At 36.1% G+C, this 25,065-nt stretch overlaps 1 protein-coding gene and 1 long non-coding RNA gene across 2 annotated transcripts; one reads left to right on the forward strand and one right to left on the reverse strand.

The window, feature by feature from the left end:
* Positions 1 to 15,813, reverse strand: LOC128384085 (butyrophilin subfamily 3 member A2-like). Its single transcript, XM_053343663.1, has 8 exons — positions 15,728 to 15,813; positions 14,925 to 15,042; positions 13,369 to 13,710; positions 12,758 to 13,033; positions 12,556 to 12,669; positions 11,804 to 12,387; positions 11,737 to 11,758; positions 1 to 63 (listed from the first exon to the last, which is right to left on the reverse strand). The coding sequence occupies exons 2-8, from the start codon at positions 15,031 to 15,033 to the stop codon at positions 53 to 55; spliced, it is 1,458 nt and encodes a 485-aa protein (XP_053199638.1). The 5' UTR covers positions 15,034 to 15,042; positions 15,728 to 15,813; the 3' UTR covers positions 1 to 52.
* A 3,577-nt stretch (positions 15,814 to 19,390) lies between these two features.
* On the forward strand, positions 19,391 to 22,975 carry LOC128384200 (uncharacterized). Its single transcript, XR_008324075.1, has 3 exons — positions 19,391 to 19,473; positions 20,339 to 20,431; positions 22,816 to 22,975. It is a non-coding gene; the product is annotated as an uncharacterized LOC128384200 (long non-coding RNA).
* Positions 22,976 to 25,065: the final 2,090 nt, after the last annotated feature.

Genomic DNA, 25,065 nt, shown 5'->3' on the forward strand with positions numbered 1-25,065 from the left:
AAAATCAAAGTCAATACTATTAGTGATTTCAATTGAATATCAAGTTATAAAATCATTCAACACCTTTAGATGATTCACCATCTTTTTTATCTGCTTTCTCTGCTTTCTCTGCTTTCTCTGACTCTGACTTAAGTTCCCTCTGAATCTCCTCTATCTGTGTCTTTGTTGGTTTCAGTTGTTTTTGTTCGTTCTCTAGTTTTCCTTTCCTTTCTGTCATTCTAATAATCAAATTCTCTGTAGTCTCCAGTAGTTTCTCTGTGTTCTTTAAAAGTTTCTCAAGTTCTGTCTGTCTCTGGTTCAGTTCCTCGTTGGTCTTTTTACGCTTCATTTCTTTGTTTTCTTTGTTCACAAATGCTCCTTCATTCAGCTTTTTCTTGATCTCCTCTAGCTTTGTCTTCACTTCCTGCAGTTGTGAGATGAGTTTCTCGCTCTGCTTCTTCAGATCCTTCTTCTGTTCCGTCAGTGTTGTAATCACATTTTGCACATGATTTAATTCTTCCACATTGCTCTTTAACGCTTCATCATGTTTTGCTTTTTTCATGTTAAGAAGCTTTTCTGCCACGGTTGGATCTCCTTGTCTTTGTCCCTCCATCAGAAGCTGAAGTTCTACGTCGTGGAATGGTGTGATCCCATGTGGTGATCCTTTTTTTTTAGTAATATCTTCTTCTTTTTTTAAACACAACATATTAAAAATTACTATTGGAAATAACAATAGTGACTTAATAATAGTATCTTATTGCTATGTAATTGAATAATTCATGTCAAACTAACCATCAGAAAAATGTGACAGTAACTTCAGGAATGGAAAGAAGTATAAATACAGTTGTGACTTACTGTTTCGTCCCCATTTCCACATAACAAAGACAACGGCAGCTATAGACATGAAGCAAAAAGCCAAGCAGATGATGACGCGAACAGCAGAATTAGCCTGGACCAGAAAGAAATCATCTGAAATGATAAAACGCATAACAGAGGTGACTTCAAATTCAAACTAGCAATGTGATCACATCAATAACTCATCAAATCATTTTTCTACCTGGAACATTAATGTATGTCTCTCTAGTCTGGTTGATGTTGTTCTGGACTCTACAGGTGAATCTGTTTCTGTGTGTCTTCTCCACAGTCACACTGCTGCTGACAGTATAGAGATCATCAGGACCTCTGACTCTCTCTGTAGGTCCAGCAGAGAGGATGTTTCCGTCAACATCCATCCAAAACATATCAGGCTGTGGATACCAGCTACCAGATTTACACTCTAACGTCACGCCATTGTTGTCCTTGGACATTGTTATGTCAGGTGTGGAGACAGAACCTAATAGACAGTAGAAAAAAAACATGATTCGGGTTATAAAGTATAGCCTTGTCAAACACACATTTTCAGCTGGAATATACCTTTTTTAGCTATCTGTTGGTTGAATAACGTTATGCTAAAGCTAATCTCTTTGTTGAACCATGATATACACAACCTAATGGGATATTGTTCTTGCTTTCACTCCTTATACCTCTGTAGGTATTGTCTTATTGTCTCATTGAAATATCTTCGTAACAAAAATGTTTCCATCATATTTCAGGTAGTACTGTAAAATCTATGATTCTCAACATGTATGATATATAATGCTGTAACGGATTCATGCCTTTCCTTGCATAGTTACAGTCTGCTTTTTATTAAGTACACAATGGATTAATGCCAACTTACCCACAGTGATCTCAGCCACAGATTCTGTTTTTAAGTTGGGAACGAGGCACTTGTATGTCCCTGCATCAGAGAGTTTCACTTTGGAGAGTTTCAGTGAAATGTCTCCACACTTCAGTTTGTTGGTGGACAGCGACGTTCTACTTTTGTACAATGAATTCTGCTCAGTTGGAAGTTCCACATTGTCTCGCATCAAATAGACAAATCTGGGTTCCAGGTTAGATCTTGCCCACTCCACTGTCATGCCAGAAGCATCCACACAAGGTTCCAGGTAACATGGCAAGACTATATCATCCCCAACCATTGCCACTATTGGCTGAGTTGGGCCAATCAGGTGAGGCTGACCTGAGGAAAAAACAAGTATGTTGTTTTTTAACTTGTACCTATTTTTCTTTTCATATTACTTCATCATTCATGTTTTCTTAATATCAGTCAGTGTTGACCCATTGAAATATTTATACACTATGCAGTGAGGATCAAGGAGCAAGACCATTTTAATTGTTTTCTGCTTCACCCTTTAGTTAAACTTTCATCAGGTCTGATCAAGTGACATGAACATTTTTTTTCCATTTATTAGGAAGATTTTTTTTTCATGACGTTATTTCCCCAATTAACCTTTATCAGAGATCAAATTCAAGTTTGGGAGAGTCTGTCTGTCAGTGAGCAATACTTTTTAAAACACATTTGTACATAATTACATAATTTGTAAGAATTTCCACTCAGTCACATGTGGTTGAACATTCCTGAGTGTGAGGTTTAATATGAGTTGAATAATTTCAACTTTCCCAAAAACATTTAGCCTAATAAATCATTCCCCCGAACACATTCTGTATTATTGAAAAATTACTTCACAATCAGAATATTAATAAATACAGACACAAATAATGGATAAATAATATAAATGCATTCTCCAAGTAGAAATGGTTTATTAATGGTTCAATGGTTTTTATTCATGTAGAGGTGTTTGTCAAACAGGTATCTCCTCTCCTTGCATTTTTTCCTTGCACCTCAGTAGGACCAAGGCACAATGAAAGGATGCAAGTAAGGGGAACGTGGACGCATTTTTAAGGATTTGGGATTTACCTTCTATTACTGTTGTTGTTATTCTTTGGAGCCCTTGCCAAATGAACTAATGTGACCATTGTAATGATAGAGGAGGGCCCTAAAGAGACAAGGGCTAAAATGGCCTGTTTCAGAGAGAGGCTGAACTGAGGGGCTACATAAAGGGCCAGTATAGAATAAATAATAACTCATACAAAGATATTTCAGGAGAACCCTCTATGAAAAAATAGACCTGAAAATGAGCATATTTCCCTTTTTTTCATTTCCAGATATTTTGAATGTTATTTTTTGAAATTAGCATTAAACATAATTGACCTTTGCAGAAAAAATTAAATGGGATCAGGTAGATCCTTGTTTGGTTAGTTTATGTAACTGTCTGCAATGTTAGGAATGCTATGATAGGAAAAGTCTGATTATTACCTTTTTTCATTTACATACACAGAAAGGCTTTTATAATACATCTTGTGTGCAACATACCTCTGCAAGAGTGTGTTAGGAGGAGCAGGACAACAGTGTGATGCAAGACCAAAGCCCCGAAGTCACTAGGTTTAGGTTTCAGGAAGAGTCTTTCCTTCATGTCAAGCATTATGACGTCCTGAAAATAAAAATAAGTCAATGGTAAAATGTGTGAGACCAGTTAAATCTAGACGACAGTGTCTCTCTATTCACTCTAAGGGAAAGCTTATTGAGCATTCTTAAGACCTCATAATTGATCAAATTGTCCAGCCTTTTAATAATCACACGTGTGATACTGCAACTTAACATAACTCATGGTAAGAAAGAAGTAGTTGAATGTTGCAATTAAAAGAAAAAGAAAGTTTGGACCAAGTTGATCTCCAAAATGACAAACGTGAAAATACAAAGCAGTAAAAAGCTTTGGTAAAATACAAACAACTTTAATTTCTTGTGCTTTTGATGCATTTCCTTTCTTTTATTCTCATTTAATTCAACCATTTAATTCAAAATGAAGTCATTTGTCAATTATAATTCATATTTTCGTACATCACTCTTGATTTTCTGTACTACTCATAATTCTCATAAAATCAAATGTAACAAAATACGTTGACCTCATTTTGTGTGCTACAACCAACTGACTGGTTCTATAAAGAGCCATAAATATATAAAACAAGAAGGCAGAAGGTTGCATTCATTGCAGTTTGGTTTTTAATCTAGAAACAGGCTGTAAAAGTACATACCAACATTTTCAATATGCTATGTAAAACACATATCACTAAAATAATCTGTTAAAACATAAATGTTTCATGTAAAAAGCTTCATACCTGTTGTGTGTGTCAGTGTGTCACCTCTACTCAACGGAAAGTATTCGGCACGGTCAAAGTCTGAAAAATCGCAGCCTCTGAAAACTGTACTTTAACTCACGCCCTCTGTAATCACATGATTTTACAGCCCTCACAATTTGGCAGTTATTTACAATGAAATGTTTGAGCTGTGAATCTGTAGAGCTGTTGTGTTGACTGAGTTATGCTTTTCCCTTTTTTTGTCAATGGGGAATAAAATAAATATGAGATGACTATCTAGAGGTAAATAAACCCAGTGAAGATAAACCTCAAAACATGTTAGAAGAGCTGACTGGCTGCCTGATAACATAATGGTTGATATATTGAGATGAAACGTGTGGGTTTAGTTTCGTTTTCATTGAAAATGTTTTTGACCTGCCTGCATTTTATCACTTGAAGTTGCACTGCTGCCTTTTCTACTTCTTCAAATACAAAAGCAATCATTAATTTACAGGTGGGTGGAGGAAGGAAGGACGTGAGTGAGTGAGTGAGTGAGTGAGTGAGTGAGTGAGACAGCAACAAAAGGAAAAGATATGTGTGACACTGAAAGAAATAACCCCATAAACTGAAATAAACTGAATGCATATCTAACAATGATAACTGCAATAGTAATTGTTATGAGTTATTAATAATGATGTATACTTGTATGATTAGTTTCTCCACAGGTCTATGTATATTATTAGACTTCCAGCCCCAGTGTCGTGAAAGTGTTAATAGATGGTAAAACTATAAAAGTCAGCATGCCAGTGATTTGAATGGTGCTTAAAGGTACATTGTTTTATAAATTTCTCTGCTGCCACCTGCTGAGTTTGAACTGTTACTACGGTCTGAATTGACACAGGAAGAGACAGGACTGACCTATATTATCTATTTCATTCAGTCCAGCGCACAAATGATCAGCCTTTCAGCGTTTTCACAAGCAGTTGTGAGTTTTCAGTTTGAAACTGACCTCAAGTTACAGTAAAGAGCATTTCAATGTTTGGAGAGAGAACAAAATGAAAGATAATGTTTCAGGTTAAGTAATAAGATTCATAAAACAATATAAATGATTTATAACACCTTATAGGATAATGTAGTTGTAAGCAGTGTGTAACAGTGATAAGGAAAAACTTGCCTTAACAGGAAGTCTATCTTGACTGAATAGGTTAAGAGTGATAGTATGAAAATTCATATGTTTATTATCCTAAATGTTTCCAACTTCAGAGTAATCAATCATTTTAATCAAGTATTTTTACGTTGAGCATTTTAGGTATTGGTCACTTTTAAGTTTATAATTTAACCAGATTAGAATCAGACGTCGGTAAATGTCTGGATCTTAAATTATGAGAGAAGCAAACTCAGCTAACACTAATCATTCATCACCTTTAGATAATTCACCATCTTTTTTCTCTGCTTTCTCTGACTCTCTTTTATTGGCCATCTCACAGAAACTTACAGTCAATATTCAGTTCATGTACAAGTATGACATTGTAGAAAAATCACATCCTTTTGTTCTTCATGTTCTTTTTGTAAATCAACAATCAATTGATTCATAAAAACATTTTTTAAAAATCGGTTGTAAAAATGACAGAAATGATTCATCGTAAATAAATGTAGCAAAGAAAAGGCTTATGTACAATTGTCTGTTATATTTAGATGTTCCTCCGTAATTCTCTATTTTTCAAGAGTAGTGACTCTTAAACCCTCTAGACCTCTAAACACTGGGTGTAAATTGGGTTTTAAGCGCCTTAACTCTTTTTAAAATTACAGTAATTAGTATTTAGATTAAATACTTAGATTTAATAACTTTAAAGAAAAAAGTAAACAAAGCACTATCATTTATCAACTGAATCACTTCTATAAAGTATTACTTGTGTTAGTGAAGGACTGACCCATGCAAACTGAATAGGAATACAGCAAAATGATGTAAAATCCAACGCTTGCTAAACAGTCAATGCTATAAACTATAAAAAAATATCAGAATAAAACATCATCATCAAACATACAGTGTTAAACAGAATTTAAACTGAAATTGAAGAACCGGGTTATTGATGCATCTTACTCAGCTTAATCCTCCGTTTAATGCTTCTTCAATTACACATGAGCTGAACATATAAGTGAGTGAACAAAATGTTTACTATTTACAATTTTAGTGATTTCAATTGAATATCAAGTTATAAAATCATTCAACACCTTTAAATGATTCACCATCTTTTTTCTCTGCTTTCTCTGACTCTGACTGAAGTTCCCTCTGAATCTCCTCTATCTGTGTCTCTGTTGCTTTCAGTTGTTTTTCAATTTGTTCCCTGTTGTTCTCTAGTTTTCCTTTCCTTTCTGTCATTCTAATAATCAAATCCTCTGTAGTCTGCAGTAGTTTCTCTGTGTTCTGTAAAAGTTCATCAAGTACTGTCTTTCTCCGGTCCAGTTCCTCATTGATCTTTTTACGCCTCATTTCTTTTTTGTCTTTGTCCAGTTTTGCTTTTCCCATCAGCTTTTTCTTGATCTCCTCTCGCTTTGTCTTCACTTCCTGCAGTTGTGAGATGAGTTTCTCTCTCTGCTTCTTCAGATCCTCCTTCTGTTCTGTCAGTATTGTAATCACATTTTGCACATGATTTAATTCTTCCACATTGCTCTTTAACGCTTCATCATGTTTTGCTTTGTTTAAAAGCTTTTCTGCTAGATCTTCTTGTCTTTGTCCCTCCATCATAGGCTGAAGTTCTATGTCGTGAAACGGTGTGACCCGATGTTGTGATCCTTTTTGATGTTCAGTATTATCTTTTTTTTAAACACAACAAATTAAAAATTACTATTGGAAATAACAATAGTGACTTAATAATAGTAATGTATTGCTATGTAATTAAATCATTCATATTAAACTAACCATCAGAAAAATGTGACAGTAACTTCAGGAATGGAAAGTATAAATACATTTGTGACTTACTGTTTCGTCCCCATTTCCACATAACAAAGACAACGGCAGCTATAGACATGAAGCAGACAGCAAAGCAGATGATGATGCGAACAGCAGAATTAGCCTGGACCAGAAAGAAATCAACTGAAATGATAAAATGTATAACATAGGTGACTTCAACTGTATGAAACTAGCATTCATTAACTCTTCAAATAATTTTTCTACCTGGAACATTAATGTGTGTCTCTCTAGTCTGGTTGATGATGTTCTGTTGGACCCTACAGATGAATCTGTTGCCATGTCTCTTCTCCACAGTCACTTTCCTGCTGACAGTATATAGACCATCAGGACCTCTGACTGTCTCTGTAGGTTCAGCAGAGAGGACGTTTCCCTCAGCATCCAGCCAAAACACCTCAGGCTGTGGATGCCAGCCTTTAGACTCACACTGTAACAGTGGTCTTCCTGGTTCTTGCCATGATAAAGTAATGGCTGGCCAGGATATATCACCTGATAATGAGGGAAGGTCGACATTTTAATAGTTTGTTGGCACATATGTTGACAGTTTATATTCTTGGCTGCATCCAGGAAGATGTTTTTTTGGATTGCATTGGAAAAAAAAATCACTCAACTACACTTTTGCATGAATGTAAAAATGGACATTGTCTACTTACGAATAGCAAGGTGAACAGTAGACTCTCTATTAAATGTGGGAATGAAGCATCTGTATGTTCCCTTATCAGAGAGCTTCACTTTGGAGAGTTTCAGTAAAATGTCTCCATGCTTTGGTTTGTTGATGGACACTGATGTTCTTCCATTGTAGGATGGGTTTTGCTTGTCCAGCAGGTCCTGACCAGCACGCCACACATGTACATACTTGGGTGTCAGGTCAGGTCTCATCCACTCAACAGCTGTAGAACTAGCATCCACTGGAGGGTCCAGGACACATGGCAAAATGATGTCATCACCAACCTCTGCTACTATTGGCTGGAGTGGACCAATAACCTGACCTGTGAAGAAACAGTGTTGTTTTACATTGTCAGTGAGCTTTTACAGCCAACATGAAAATGCAGATGTTTTTTTCAACATTTGTCGGATCAAACCCTTCCATGCTCAATGGAAGGAAGCAGCTCAATTAGTCAAAATTAAAACCACAGGCAAGAGGATTTCAAGCAAAGCCAAGCAAAGTCACTTTTTCTTACATCTGAAAAGTCAACTTCACCAGCAACAATATATAAGGATAAGTTTCCGGATGGCTGGAACAATCAAATCTACTTATCTGTTAATGACAGGCTACAAGCTACAATGGATTTCGGTACCAAAAAATTAATAAAGTGCTGTCTCTGACTCTGCTGCACAGAGGTCTCAGCTTTGCCCCGCTGAGACAGAGGAGAAGAGTAGCTAATGTTAGCCTCTGCTATAGTTTGCTGTCACCTCACAAGTTTCTCTGTCAGTAAGCTGCTAAAGGACAGTAAGAAAATTGGTAAATAAGATCAATAAAACGTTATTTTCTGAATAACAGTGGTTACGTTCAACAGCACAAATAAACTTCCCCACACACCTCCACTCAACCCTGCAGCTCAGCCTTAAACCTCTGAATGTGAAACATTGGTGTGCTGTTTAAAACAAAACAGCAGCGTTATTCTTGTTTGGTTGGTTCAGTTGTTTTTTTAAAAGGCTTAATGAAAGATCTTAATTTCCATCTGTACAATTAATCAACTCTTCCAACACATCTGGAAGTCTGTTATTCATAAGCAAAGACAGTTAGTTTAGTTATTTAGTGGAATTTGAATAATCACTACTACTGGGTTTATTAATGGTTTGTTTGTAACATTAATTTAGAGATAAAAATAAATAAATCCTGTGCTTTGTGTCATTATCATTTATAGCTATACAACCAGCAGTTACATTACTGAAGCACAAATATTGTTTCTAGATATAACTTTTTATTTTGCTCAGAGTGCACCAGAATGATGCATTTGCCTTAAAAATGTACAAAAGTTACTTCAAGAGGAGCATGCCTCCAGACCCTCCTACAGGGTTGTACCGAGGTCCCACCACCAGTCTCTCAAAATTCTGTGGGAAACACCGGACCACTAGATTTGTAATATCAAATTATAAGTGTGTTGTTCTATTTGTGATATAGGGTTCTTGCAATTTATTTTAATTGTATTGGCTATATATTATAAATCATCATAATTAAATAACATTATCATAATATATATGAAATAGAGTGAGTGTACTTCACACTCGCAGCAACACATACAGGGTTTTCAATGAAGAATATCAACAAATAGGGTTAGAATACAAAATTAGAGGTCTTATGGTCTGCATGAAAAGAGTGGCCTGGAATGGAGTCAAATTCCCGGCCTGAATTATTGTCCCAGTCCGCCACTGTCTCTCCTGATTTAAATGAATTTGGTTAGTTTTGGATTCATGATTACTGAGCCTCAGTCACTGTTAGCGCAAAAAACAATAATATTGGACCAAAATCATTAGGGTTGTACCCCTAAAGGCTTTGAGACCTAAATATAATGAATTAATAATTTCCAAATAAACATGATTTTTAACTGAATCATTTCAAATCATGGGTGTGTCATACATCTGTGTTAATGTTACCTTTGGGACAGTGTGTCAGGAGCAGCAGGACCATGAAGCCACTGAATCGACCTTTAAGGTACCATCCATCAAACATCCTGGAGTTCTGAAAGTTTAAATAAACCATTTATAAATCATTATTTTCCAGGATGACAGTTTGCAAATAACATGTTTGAACTCCAGAATATATCTTTAACCACTATGAAGTGAAGCCATCGGTAGGCTTTAAAGCTGTGTCTCCTCTGGCTTCCCAATTGAAGCCACCGTGTGTTTTGCAACTGGAAAACTTTGAATATGAAGCTGCTGCAATAGGAAATATTCTGATTGCATTAGCAGTAATATAACAGAACGCTGACACACTATAAAGAAAGTGAGCATTAAACTGTGAGACTTATCTATCAATAAATGACAGGAATGTCTGTCTGTCTGTTATTTGCATATCTCTCAAACTGTTCAGCCGATTGATTTCAAATGTGACAGGTGTCTTGCTACGGGCACGAGTATGTGCTATTTCAAAAATGTAGGTAAATCACGAGAAATACAGAAAGTTGTTATGAAAGATCACATACCTGTTGCAGGTGTAAGGTGGAGTTCTTACTGTAGAAGAACGTTGTGAGGTCCAAAGTCTTTTTACAACTCTCCACGCACACATTGTGATACTGATAACATCTCTGTTAAAATCCCACCTAAAGTTTTGTACATTGAGTCATTCTTGCCTTTCTGCGTGTTTAATGTTGAAGTGCAATGGAAATGTTTTGTTCAGAAATAGCAGGATAATTGTGAATTAAATATTGAGCAGATTGTGATATATTTTGGATCTGATCATGCAGCCCTACAAAGACTGGAGGTACTATTGTTGTTCGTTACATTGAAAAGGTGCATTATATCTGACACCATTATTCTAATATTGTAGGCATTTACCAGGAACATCTCTTGCTCCCTCATTGTTTTGTGATTTTGATTGAGATGTTTTATATCAGGGTACAGCTGGAGAGTCTATAATTCACTTTAATTTACTGTATCAAGGAATGAAGATAGTTATCGATTAAATAAAGCATTTGTAGAATTATTAAACTGAAAACTTCTTTATTTCATCATGTGCAGATATTAGTGGAGTCTCTAGTTCATAAGAAAATATATTGTTCATCATAATCATCATCATCAAGGTTTATTTATCCATCTCTTTTATTGGCCATCTCACAGAAATACAAACTTACAGTCAATATTCAGTTCATATACAATTATGACATTGTAGAAAAATCACATCCTCTTGTTCTTCATCTTCTTTTTGTAAATCAACAATCAATTGATTCATAAAAACATTTTTTTTAAATCAGTTAGAAAAATGACATTGAAAATGATTGCAAATTAATGTATGCATTACAATAGCAAAGAAAAGGCTTATGTACAATTGTCTGTTATATTTAGATGTTCGTCCATAATTCTCTATTTTTCAAGAGCAGTGACTCTTAAATCCTCTAGACCTCTGAATACTGGGTGTAAGTTGGGTTTTAAGTGCCTTAACTCTTTTTAAAATTACAGTAATTAGTATTTAGATTAAATACTTAGATTTAATCATTTCTAAAGAAAGAAACTAAACAAAGCACTATCATTTATCAACTGAATCACTTCTACAAAGTATTACTTGTGTTAGTGGAGGACTGACCCATGCAAACTGAATGGGAATACAGCAAAATGATGTAAAATCACAACACATGCTAAACAGTCAATGCTATACACTATAAAAAAAATATGATCATAAAACATCATCATCAAACATACAGTGTTGAACAGAATTCAAGCTGAAATTGAAGAACCGGGTTATTGATGCATCTTACTCAGCTTATTCCTCCTTTTAATGCTTCTTCAATTACACATGAGCTGAACATATAAGTGAGTGAACAAAATGTTTACTATTTACAATTTTAGTGAGTTCAACTGAAGATCAAGTTAAAAAATCAATCAATCAATCAATCTTTATTTGTATAGCGCCTAATCACAACAAAGTTATCTCAAAGCACTTTACACATAGAGCAGGTTCTAAACCGAACTCTTCAGGTTTTAACTTTAAAGAGACCCAACATTCCCACATTCCAACAGTTGCAAGAAAAAACTCCCTTTTAACAGGAAGAAACCTCAGAACCAGACTCAGCGTGGGAGAACATCTGCCTGGACCAGTTGGGGTTGAGAGGAGACACCTTCAGATGATTCACCATGTTTTTTCTCTGCTTTCTCTGCTTTCTCTGCTTTCCCTGCTTTCTCTGCTTTCTCTGCTTTCTCTGCTTTCTCTGACTCTGACTGAAGTTCCCTCTGAATCTCCTCTATCTGTGTCTCTGTTGCTGTCAGTTGCTTTTCAATTTGTTCCCTGTTGTTCTCTAGTTTTCCTTTCCTTTCTGTCATTCTAATAATCAAATCCTCTGTAGTCTGCAGTAGTTTCTCTGTGTTCTGTAAAAGTTCATCAAGTTCTGTCTTTCTCCGGTCCAGTTCCTCATTGATCTTTTTACGCTTATTTTCTTTTTTTTCTCTGTCCAGTTTTGCTCCTCCAATCAGCTTTTTCTTGATCTCTTCTCGCTTTATCTTCACTTCCTGCAGTTGTGAGATGAATTTCTCTCTCTGCTTCTTCAGATCCTCCTTCTGTTCCTTCAGTGTTGTAATCACATTGTGTACATGATTTAATTCTTCCGCATTGCTCTTTAACGCTTCTTCATGTTTTGCTTTTTTCATGTTAAGAAGCTTTTCTGCCACGGTTGGATCTCCTTGTCCTTGTCCCTCCATCAGAAGCTGAAGTTCTACGTCGTGGAATGGTGTGATCCCATGTTGTGATCCTTTTTTTTTAGTAATATCTTCTTCTTTTTTTAAACACAACATATTAAAAATTACAACTGGAAATAACAATAGTGACTTAATAATAGTATCTTACTGCTATGTAATTAAATCATTCATGTCAAACTAACCATCAGAAAAATGTGACAGTAACTTCAGGAATGGAAAGAAGTATAAATACAGTTGTGACTTACTGTTTCGTCCCCATTTCCACATAACAAAGACAACGGCAGCTATAGACATGAAGCAGATAGCCAAGCAGATGATGACGCGAACAGCAGAATTAGCCTGGACCAGAAAGAAATCATCTGAAATGATAAAACACATAACAGAGGTGACTTCAAATTCAAACTAGCAATGTGATCACATCAATAACTCATCAAATCATTTTTCTACCTGGAACATTAATGTATGTCTCTCTGGTCTGGTTGATGTTGTTCTGGACTCTACAGGTGAATCTGTTGCTGTGTCTCTTCTCCACAGTCACACTGCTGCTGATAGCATAGAGACCATCAGGACTGCTGACTCTCTCTGTAGGTCCAGCAGAGAGAAGGTTTCCGTCAACATCCATCCAAAACATATCAGGCTGTGGATACCAGCTACCAGATTTACACTCTAACGTCACGCCATTGTTGTCCTTGGACATTGTTATGTCAGGTGTGGAGACAGAACCTAATAGACAGTAGAAAATCAATCACAGCACTTAATGACTCGAGTTATACGGTACAGTTTTTTTCAAACACAAATTTTCAGCTGGAATATATCTTTTGTTGGTATCTGTTGGTTGAATAAAGTTATGGTAAAGGTAATCCCTCTGTAGGTATTGTCTTATTGTCTCATTGAAATATCTTCGTAACAAAAATGTTTCCTTCATATTTCAGGTAGTACTGTAAAATCTATGATTCTCAACATGTATGACTATATAATGTTGTAACGGATTCATGCCTTTCCTTGCATAGTTACAGTCTGCTTTTTATTAAGTACACAATGGATTAATGCCAACTTACCCACAGTGATCTCAGCCACAGATTCTGTTTTCAAGTTGGGAACGAGGCACTTGTATGTCCCTGCATCAGAGAGTTTCACTTTGGAGAGTTTCAGTGAAATGTCTCCACACTTCAGTTTGTTGGTGGACAGCGACGTTCTACTTTTGTACAATGAATTCTGCTCAGTTGGAAGTTCCACATTGTCTCGCATCAAATAGACAAATCTGGGTTCCAGGTTAGATCTTGCCCACTCCACTGTCATGCCAGAAGCATCCACACAAGGTTCCAGGTAACATGGCAAGACTATATCATCCCCAAGCATTGCCACTATTGGCTGAGTTGGGCCAATCAGGTGAGGCTGACCTGAGGAAAAAACAAGTATGTTGTTTTTTAACTTTTACCTATTTTTCTTTTCATATTACTTCATCATTCATGTTTTCTTAATATCAGTCAGTGTTGACCCATTGAAATCTTTATACACTATGCAGTGAGGATCAAGGAGCAAGACTATTTTAATTATTTTCTGATTCACCATTTAGTTAAACTTTCATCAGGTCTGATCAAGTGACATGAACATTTTTTTTCCATTTATTAGGAAGATTTTTTTTCTTTTTGATGTTATTTCCCCAATTAACATTTATCAGAGATCAAATTCAAGTTTGGGAGAGTCTGTCTGTCTGTCAGTAAGGAACACTTTTTTAAACACATTTGTACATAACATAATTTCTCACAATTTCCACTCAGTCACATGTGGTTGAACATTCCTGAGTGAGAGGTTTAATATGAGTTGAATAATTTCAACTTTCCCAAAAACATTTAGCCTAATAAATCATTCCCAGTGTTCAAGAGACGCCCTGAACACATTCTGTATTATTGAAAAATTACTTCACAATCAGAATATTAATAAATACAGACACAAATAATGGATAAATAATATAAATGCATTCTCCAAGTAGAAATGGTTTATTAATGGTTCAATGTTTTTTATTCATGTAGAGGTGTTTGGCAAACAGGTATCTCCTCTCCTTGCATCTTTTCCTTGCACCTCAGTAGGACCAAGGCACAAGGAAAGGATGCGAGTAAGGGGAACGTGGACGCATTTTTAAGGATTTGGGATTTACCTTCTATTACTGTTGTTGTTATTCTTTGGAGCCCTTGCCAAATGAACTAATGTAACCATTGTAATGATAGAGGAGGGCCCTAAAGAGACAAGGGCTAAAATGGCCTGTTTCAGACAGAGGCTGAACTGAGGGGCTACATAAAGGGCCAGTATAGAATAAATAATAACTCATACAAAGATATTTCAGTAGAACCCTCTATGAAAAAATCGACCTGAAAATGAGCATATTTGCCTTTTTGTTATTTCCAGATATTTTGAATGTTATTTTTTTAAATTAGCATTAAACATAATTGACCTTTGCAGAAAAAATTAAATGGAATCAGGTAGATCCTTGTTTAGTTTGTTTATGTATCTGTCTGTAATGTTAGGAATGCTATGATAGGAAAAGTCTGATTATTACCTTTTTTCGTTTACATACACACAAAGGCTTTTATAATACATCTTGTGTGCAACATACCTCTGCAAGAGTGTGTTAGGAGGAGCAGGACAACAGTGTGAAGCAAGACCAAAGCCCTGAAAGCACTAGGTTTAGGTTTCAGGAAGAGTATGTCCTTCATGTCAAGCATTATGGCGTCCTGAAAATAAAAATAAGTCAATGGTAAAATGTGTGAGACCAGTTAAATCTAAAATACAGTGTCTCTCTATTCACTCTAAGGGAACGCTTATTGAGCATTCTTAAGACCTTGTAATTGATCAAATTGTCCAGCCTTTTACTAATCGCACGTGTGATACTGCAACTTAACATAACTCATGGTGAGAAAGAAGTAGTTGAATGTTGCAATTAAAAGAAAAAGAAAGTTTGGACCAAGTTGATCTCCAAAATGACAAACGTGAAAATACAAAGCTGTAAAAAGCTTAGGTTAAATACAAACAACTTTAATTTCTTGTGCTTTTGGTGCATTTCCTTTCTTTTATTCTCATTTAATTCGACCATTTAATTCAAAATACAGTCATTTGTCAATTATAACTCATGTTTTCATACATCACTCTTGTTTTTCTGTACTACTCATAATTCTCATAAAATCAAATGTAACAAAAGAAGTTGACCTCATTTTGTGTGCTACAACCGACTGACTGGTTCTATAAAGAGCCATAAATATATAAAACAAGACGGCAGAAGGTTGCATTCATTGCAGTTTGGTTTTTAATCTAGAAACAGGCTGTAAAAGCACATACCAACATTTTCAATATGCTATATAAAACACATATTACTAAAATAATCTGTTAAAACATAAATGTTACATGTAAAAAGCTTCATACCTGTTGTGTGTGTCAGTGTGTCACCTCAACTCAACGGAAAGTATTCGGCACGGTCAAAGTCTGAAAAATCGCAGCCTCTGAAAACTGTACTTTAACTCACGCCCTCTGTAATCACATGATTTTACAGCCCTCACAATTTGGCAATTATTTACAATGAAATGTTTGAGCTGTGAATCTGTAGAGCTCAATGGGGAATAAAATTAATATGAGATGACTAGAGGTAAATAAACCCAGTGAAGATAAACCTCAAAACATGTTAGAAGAGCTGACTGGCTGCCTGATAACATAATGGTTGATATATTGAGATGAAACGTGTGGGTAATTGCAGCACTTTTTAGTTTCGTTTTCATTGAAAATGTTTTTGACCTGCCTGCATTCAGTTGCACTTTGGACCTGCTGCCTTTTGTACTTTTTCAAAACACAAAAGCAATCATTAATTTACCGGTGGGTGTAGGGAGGGAGGACGTGAGTGAGTGAATGAGTGAGTGAGTGAGTGAGTGAGACAGCAACAAAAGGAAAAGATATGGGTGACACTGAAAGAAATAACCACCTAAACTGAAATAAAGTAAATGGATATCTAACAATGATAACAGCAATAGTAATTGTTATGAGTTATTAATAATGATGTATACTTGTTCTCTACAGGTCTATGTATATTATTAGACTTCCAGCCCCAGTGTCGTGAAAGTGTTGTAAATAGATGATAAAACTATAAAAGTCAGCATGTCAGTGATTTGAATGGTGCTTAAAGGTACATTGTTTTATAAAGTTCTCTGCTGCCATCTGCTGAGTTTGAATTGTTGCTACAGTCTGAATTGACACAGGAAGAGGCAGGACTGACCTATATTATCTATTTCATTCAGTCCAGCGTGCAGATGATCAGCAGCAAGACAGCATGGAGGTCACAGCTCTCTGCATCAGAATGGGTGAGTACTGAACCTGTTTGTCGATACAATTCTCCAATGTTTGCAAAAATATACTGAGTGAATCATTCTGATATAACACGTGTATCTGAAAAGTTCATTCATTTGTAACGTGTTATTAATTATCAAAAATGTATTGATGCAATATTATAGTTCTCTATGGCACCTGGCACAATGATGTAGTTATTATAATCTATAATAATGGAATATACATCACTGATAAGCTCACAATATGTTCAACTTTCTTCTTTTGTCTGTGCAGTGATGAATGTGTTGTTGCTGCTGGTTTCACATCTCCAACTCAGTTATTCTGGTGAGTACTTTCACAATTAGATGTTCAGTTGCTTGGAAATGAAAAAAATATTCAGATATCTGTTGCATTTATACATGACCACTCTCCATTCTTAACCCGAGGTATATTACGATTGTTGAGAATTTTGATGTAGGTTTAGAAATAGAAACAACAGTTTGAGCTCCTTAGGCGCAAGGAGTGTATTGTATTTTCGAAGTCTCTGCAAAACAGTGCAAAAGACATTTTAAAACTTTGTATTCATTAAGATATAAGATTTTTAGGATTTATATGAATTTCAGAAAAGAACTGATCTGGTTTATATATTTCATTTTCTTATTCTCTGCCTTAGATTTGGGTTTTCCTCAAGTTGTTCCAAACAGACAACAGCACTTTAAAGACGAGCGTATCATTGTCAGCTGTGAAGGGTTGGCTGGTTTGAATGGATGGAGAGTAATGAGAAAGATCAAAGATGGTGTAAGGCCATGTGCTTCGTCCTGGGATAAATCAACAGGGCCCTGTAAAATTTCAACTGTCTACCCAGAACTTGACAGCGGAGAATACTGGTGTGAAATAGGTGTAAAGAAAAGCAATACCATCAACATCACTGTCACTGGTATGTATATGGTAAAAGCCCCAAAAATGTAACATGTTTTGGCACTTCTGAGCCAACTTTGTTCAAGATGTTGCATGATTGATAACGTGTTATCTATTGTACATGGAAGAAAGATTTATACGTAAAAATACTTTAAATATAAAACAATTCTTAACGAAAGATATTTTTCTTTACCCTCATTTTTCAGCTGGTGCTGTGATCCTGGAGAGTCCAGTTCTTCCTGTGATGGAGGGAAAAAATGTGACTCTGCGTTGTGGAAACAAGGAAACTTTCAATCTCACTGCTAACTTCTATAAAGATGACTTCCTCATGGGGAGCACCTCTACTGGAGAGATGAGCTTTCCCAGTGTGTCCAAGTCTGATGAAGGACTCTATAAATGTAGCATCTCTGACTTTGAAGAATCATCAGCGAGTTGGCTGACTGTCAAAGGTGAGACACAACAGTTAATCAAAAAGGATTTGGTGTTTTTCCAGATGACCTTACTTACCAAGTTCCACATTTTAAAGCTTGATACAGCAATGGAAACAATAACTGTATAGAATATGTTTCATTTTCAGTATTAAATAAATATTACATTAAATATTTTATCCTTTCTGCAGCTCATGAGGAGTCTATATCCCTTTTTGTCTCTCTGCTGCTCTGCATTGGTGTCACTGTTGGGTTGGTGGCCGTGCTGCTGTTAGTGGGACTACTTCGATGTAAGAATCAAACAATCATCACAGGTACAGAAAATTAAAAAGAACAGAAACTCAAATAAGTGACACAAACTTGTAGAACAACACAAATAGCAGGAACCCAATTCCTGCACATTAGAAACTATTTCACAGTGTTTGTTGTTGCTGTTGTTTTTTACCAACAGGTAGCCCAACCTCTCCTTCTTCTGTCGAGTCATCTTCTTTTCCACAAACAGGTGAGAAACACTGGCCTCGATAATAATACTGACTTCGATAATCACCCCACCCTCTTATCTATCATACACAGCCACTTAATCCATATTCATTCTGGTAACACTTTTTAAACCTAGGCATTCCCAGCAAACCATGTACAAATTTGAAATAACACAGACAGACTTCCAGATGTAGACAAAATGGTTCCTCGCCTCACAGGATATTTAGCTCGGAGGGGTTGGGGTCCCATGAAGTTCTTCCAATAGATGTATGTATTCATTTCAAGCATATTAAACCTATAAGACCATTTTAATGCATTATCTAGACTGTCCTCCCAAGAAAAAGGACAGCATCTGTTATGTCAGCGTATATGTTAACTTTCAAGTGACAGTGCCCTCAAGCAGCTGTAGGAATTTGGTTGCAATCATACCGAAATCAATGAAAGCCTTAAAACAATGCAAGGGTTTGTGTTGGTGGTGGTGTATGTGTGTCTAACTTACCAATGAAACAGTAAAATACAATTCAGGAAATCCAGTTTCAGTTACAGATTAATGGAAAAACACTGCTGTGGTATTCTGTAGTTTTTTCGCTCGCAGTGATCATGAGGTAAGAAGGAAATACAGCATTCATGTGTCAAAGTAATCCACTAGAAATATGCACTTGCATGTACTATATGTAATTGGCCAACAATGCTTTGCTGGTAAATCGTAATGCTGCCTTATAATTCCTATCAGTCTGAAGCAAAGAAGGGATATTATATTTAGGGCCCGAGTACTGATTTTTGTATTTGTATTTTGGAGGTGTACAATAGGTCATGACATAACAAAGGACCAAGCTGAATAATAGTCTTTCTATGTACTGGACTTGTATCTTCTACTGTGTTATGTGAATTTCCTCCGGAATTAATAAATGATCTATCTATCTATCTATTTTTCAGTGTATCAACAGGCTGAACCAGCAGCAATACAGGCTGAACCAGCAGCAACACAGGCAACATATGCTGTTATCACAAAACCCATGAGCAATACAGGTAAATTACTTGAATCTGACAAACATAGATTGCAACAAAACATGCAACACCTTTAATCAAGTAAAAATTCTACATAATGAAGAAGTGCTACGACTTCTTTTGTTAGTAGCCTCAGACGAAACCCACACGAGAAACCCACAAACAGAAACACATAGATGGGCCCCTCGGTTCACAAGGTAGCAGCGCTTGTGTCACATGAACTTACATCTTGAGAGGAGGCTGTCTGAGTTACATATACCACCACCACTATAAATATACTACATGACAATAGAACCGTAAGATGAGGACAGCAAGCGCTCTAAACCACCTTGAAGCCTCAGAGGGATTAGGTTTATAGGTTAGTGGTTTATAAAAAACTATGGGCCAGACCAGTAATCGGAAGACTCGTGAAGTAAATTTGGACTTAATTTACTTACAGATACATCTTGTTCTAGATGCAAATGATAATACAGTAAATGCTAAATGTATGGAATAGGGCAACAGCTAATATAAAATTCAAGGAATATGCAGTTGCATTTATGTAATAGGTCAACAAATCTTTGCTGGTAAGTTTGAATGCCGCCTTATAATTCCTATCAGTCTGAAGCAAAGAAGGAATATTACATTTTTTGTATTTGTATTTTGGAGGTGTACAATAGGTCATGACATAACAAAGGACCAAGCTGAATAATAGTCTTTCTATGTACTGGACTTGTATCTTCTACTGTGTTATGTGAATTTCCTTAATTTCCTCCGGGATTAATAAATGATCGATCGATCGATCTATCTACCTACCTACCTACCTACCTACCTACCTACCTATCTATCTATCTATCTATCTATCTATCTATCTATCTACCTATCTACCTATCTATCTATGTTTCAGTGTATCAACAGGCTGAACCAGCAGCAACACAGGCTGAACGAGCAGCAACACAGGCAACATATGCTGTTATCACAAGACCCATGAAGAATACAGGTAAATTACTTAAATCTTACTAACACAAATTGCAACTAAAACATGCAACACCTTTAACCAAGTAAAAATCCTACTACATGAAAAGTGCTACCACTATTATAGATGATATTGCTTCAGGTTAAAGCTTTCAGCAATGCTTGTGAGCAGTTGTTGCTTGTATGTCATAACTAGAAAATCGAGAGAACAACCGAATTACCATACAGACATTTATAGAGTGATTCTGCGTCTGTTGCTGGAGGTTGTAGCCATAGAGATAGTTAGGGCTTCTTTTGTTAGTTCCTCAGACAAAACCCACACGAGAAACCCACAAACAGAAACACATAGATGGGCCCCTCGGTTCACAAAGTAGCAGCGCTTGTGTCACATGAACTTATACCTTCAGGGGAGACTGTCTGAGTAATATATACCACCATCACTATAAAAATACTACATGACAATAGAACCGTAAGCGCTCTAAACCACCTTGCAGCCTCAGAGTGATTAGGTTTATAGGTCAGTGGTTTATAAAAAACTATGGGCCAGATCAGTAATCGGAAGACTCGTGAAGTAAATTTGGACCCAATTTGACCTAATTTACTTACAGATTCATCTTGTTCTAGATGCACATGATAATATAATAAATGTTAAATGTATGGAAAAGGACAACAGCTAATATTTCAATTCAAGTAAAAGATTTGACTAATATGCACTAATATTCACGCTTTAACGTTTGTCAGGATTAAATTGCCAAAGCTATTGTTCATTCTGACATTTTTTATTAGAAAGAATCAGATTCATTCTGCACCAAGTCAGTCAATGAATTTGAATTTGTTAACTGAATGTTTTAACACAAATAGTAAGTAGATCATGATTCAAAAACTGTCTGAGCTGTGGACAGTGTGTCTCAGCCCTGTGCTACCCCACATTGTAGCGATAAGACACAATCAGATATTACTAATTTTCATGAGTACTGTATAAGAATGCATCCTTGCTTATGACTATACAACATCTGGGGCCAAATACATACATTTTTTTCATCTTTTTTTTTAGACTGCCCACAGGTTATATGATGGGGTGGAGGTGGAAATTGAAAACATTGTTAAAGTCTATATGTAAATCTGTGAAATGCCAGTCAAAGGTGTATTTATAAACACAATATTCACGTTTAATCAATTTTATAATTTTATATTTTACATAGTCGGCATAATTGTGCTATCCTTAAAGCTGCAGTATGTAGTTATGATAGAAAAAAATGGACTTAGCAAGTACAACCACCAGGTCCCTCCTTCTTCCTCTCTGCTGCGCTGCTCTGCCTTCAAAGTCCCTCCTGAGTAAGACCAAAGCAGACGCTGCATGAGGGAGGGGCGCTGTCGAGTGAGAGCATGCGCTGCACCGGGGAGAGTGGGGCCAGCCAGCAGCGTGTATACCAGCGTCATTGACACTGCTCCAGGCTCTGATTGGTTGTTTACATTCGAGAGTAGTGGATTCTTACAAATCACATTACGACTACTGGGTGGACCCAGAGACAGTGGATTTTGTCACAGTTTATCTGTATGTTATTCTTCTGTCAGATCATAGTGACAACTCTGGCAAATACAACAAAAAAGTGTACAGACTGCAGCTTTAATTAGGACACAAACAACCTAGATGGTCAAAAAAGTCTGTTTTGTTATTAGCGCTACAAATTAACCCTTGATAACTTCTGATATTTAAAAAATGATGAGGTATTACTTCCTGGTTTATAGGTAGTATACATGTAATGTGTTATTGATATGAGTCCTAAAAATAACTATCTACACCTGTAGGTTATGACGGCTATTCTTCTGTTGGAGAATCTCACTGCACTTCTTCCTTACTGTTTGTTTAATTGACAGGTCTGAAGACTGGAGCTGGTTAAGGGCATCTTCAACCATTTATAAATATAAAAACAATAACCATGAGTAGGCACTGCTTTATAATTCTCCAAAAAATAATGCATATGCTTATTTCTGTCACTGTATGTACACAGTTTCATGCATTTGGCCTCGGAGTAAGACTTGACAAACAATTAAGTCGATCATAAAAAAATAATACTGCTTAACAGGAGTTTTTTTTTTTAATCTGAGTGCTTTGTGTTTTAGGAACCTAGGACTAGTTTACATTTTACAGATATTTTCTAGAATTATTCCAGTATTCATATACTCAACATAATTAAATTCAACCACCAGAAGTGTATTCATGGTAGTTTGGTGATGGCTCTGAAACAGCACAGAGATTGTAATGTTGGGGAATGCCATTTTCAAAAAAAGAGTCCCACTGTGGTTAAGAATCTGACTCATTTGTGTTCCAACAGCTAAAAGTGGCAATCAAGAAGCTTTAAATATATTTAAGTAAATTAAATTAAATTAAATTTGTCTTTAAAACAGGCTCAGGATTCTCCAGCTGGTCAGCAACACAAGTTCCCACAGCAGCTACCAACCCAAAAGAGGATTGCTACGATCAGATACTCAATTAGGAAAGAATGAGAGTAATAATTGTTTCCAGCATCTCTTTGCTCTATGTTAATATGCCATTTTGTCTTCCTCTAAAGAGTGCAGAAAGAGTTACTTTTCATATTGATGTGGGGGGGGGGGGGTATTTTATTAAGTTCGAATGTTAATGTGGTAACCATTTTGACAGCTATAGTGTTTGCATTGTGTCTGTCTTGCAGGTTACCAAGAGATACCTGACTGAAGGACAGGGTCACCACAGATTTTAGCCGTAGCCAGGATTTTTCAAATACTGAGGTCAAAAACAAGACCCTGTGTTATACACAAATCTGTGGAAATCCATGATGTATTTATACCGCTTTCTTGCTGTGCATTTCTCAGTCATGGTCACTCTTGTGGTCCAGTTCTTTCTTATCACTTCCAATTTTGCAACTTAAATCAGCTCCTATTTCAGTATTCTACGACTTCCATGGTTGTATATTATAAATTATTACTGCAATATATTATTTTCCTTGTTTGTTCTTAAAATGTGGAATGGAGCACAGCCTGCTGGGAAAAGGAGAAAAGGGCTCGTCCAATGAATGAACAGTTTGCAAAATTGGGTCAAGTCCAATTCACAAATGTAGACAACATATTTCTGGCGATTTTCAAGTCTGAAAAATCTCCAGTAATATGCTGTACAGAAGCGCTGGAGCTGTTCGGTAAGGAAACCAGTTAAATTGGAAACCAGTTGGGACATAACACCGAGGACGGGGCCAGTGAAAAATTTCCCGGTGGATTTCAAGACTTCACTGTCTGTCACCGCCACTAGTTATAGCCGACTACTTTCGTTTTGAAATGGCAGCGGTGGTATAGGCAAGTATGTGTCACTTGACAGTCCGTTGATGCTATTTTCACTTCTTAATAAAACAAAACTTAAAGAAAACAATATGGAGGACATGACCTTGGTGTCCTCAATGGTAGCTACGGCCATGCACTCAATGTGGCACCAGTGTGTGACAAATAATATTTTCACCTACCTGCTCCTGCTTTTTTTTGTCATAGTAAAGGAGATATATCCTTATTATGTTTTATTCCTCTGTGTTAAGTGTTAGGATATTCTATTCACGATGATAATACAATTCAAACCACTCACAAGGGACTTGAAGTCATGATTACAGTAGCTGAATTTGATTAATTTTACCATTGAGTTAGTTCTAAAGGCCCATCCACCTTTTATTCCCTCCTGGGCCCAGCACCTTGACAGATTTTATGCAGGAACAATGAATATGTCATGTTATGTATGATAAAAGTCTGCAAATGAATTTTACTGCTAATACTATTGTACTTTTACTTAATAAAAACATTAATGAAATTGTCTCCCTTTCTGTGCTTCTCTCTGTTGCTTTTGTCCATCAGACAGTAAAGTAAAACTACATTTAATTTGAATTCCATGTAATGATGATTTGTTTTTTTTCCCACAATATTTTATTATATCAAGTTAAATAAAATAAGACACTGAAGCACAGCAAAGCAGTTTTGGCATTAAAAAAATCATACTCATATATTCCCATTTCAAATTAAATAGTTTCCATTCTACATAAAATAGACAAAATATGTTTCCTAGAACAATAATGTGTGTCTCTATGGTCTGGTTGATGTTCTGTGGGACTGTACAGGTGAAGCTGTTGCTGTGTCTCTTCTCCTCAGTCACACTGCTGCTGAAAGTATGGAGGCCATCAGGGCCTATAAATGTTTACCCTAAAATGTAATGATTTATGTTATGGGTTACTTTTTTTGTCTCCAAAAGAAAGGCGAGTCCCCACAATGTGACTCTATAAACAGTTGTCCTCACAATGTTAGTAATACAAGTACACACACACAAATGTCTCAATGAATATTTGAAATTAGGTGCATTTCAAACACATATATAGAAAAAGTAAAGACATTCTTACTGTGTAAATACAAAAGTTCATTATCAAAACATTAACAATTAATTACAGGCAGCATTTAAGAGTTATCAGTTGTAAGAGTCCGTCAGAAATCAGTGTAAATATTAAGTAATTTACTGTGCAAACATTCTGCTGTTATTCTTTTATTGCCTTAATTGAGAAGCTGGGTAAGCTTAGCTTAGAACTGCAGATCATTTACACTTTAATTAACTATTTCAACCCTGTAAGTAAATAATATAAAAGGGTCTTGCAGTAG

Source organism: Scomber japonicus, chromosome 22 (assembly GCF_027409825.1).
Source record: "Scomber japonicus isolate fScoJap1 chromosome 22, fScoJap1.pri, whole genome shotgun sequence".
Lineage (NCBI taxonomy): Eukaryota > Metazoa > Chordata > Actinopteri > Scombriformes > Scombridae > Scomber > Scomber japonicus.

Bases quoted from the DNA above. Each gene is read 5' to 3' on its own strand.
- LOC128384085 (XM_053343663.1), bottom strand. From the start codon at position 15,033: ATGCTTGACATGAAGGACATACTCTTCCTGAAACCTAAACCTAGTGCT. The intron at 12,670-12,757 runs GTAGAAAAATGA...TTATCATTTCAG, and splicing joins GACATACATTAATGTTCCAG to ATGATTTCTTTCTGGTCCAG. The intron at 11,759-11,803 runs GCAGAGAAAGCA...AAAGCAGAGAAA, and splicing joins AAGCAGAGAAAGCAGAGAAA to AAACATGGTGAATCATCTGA.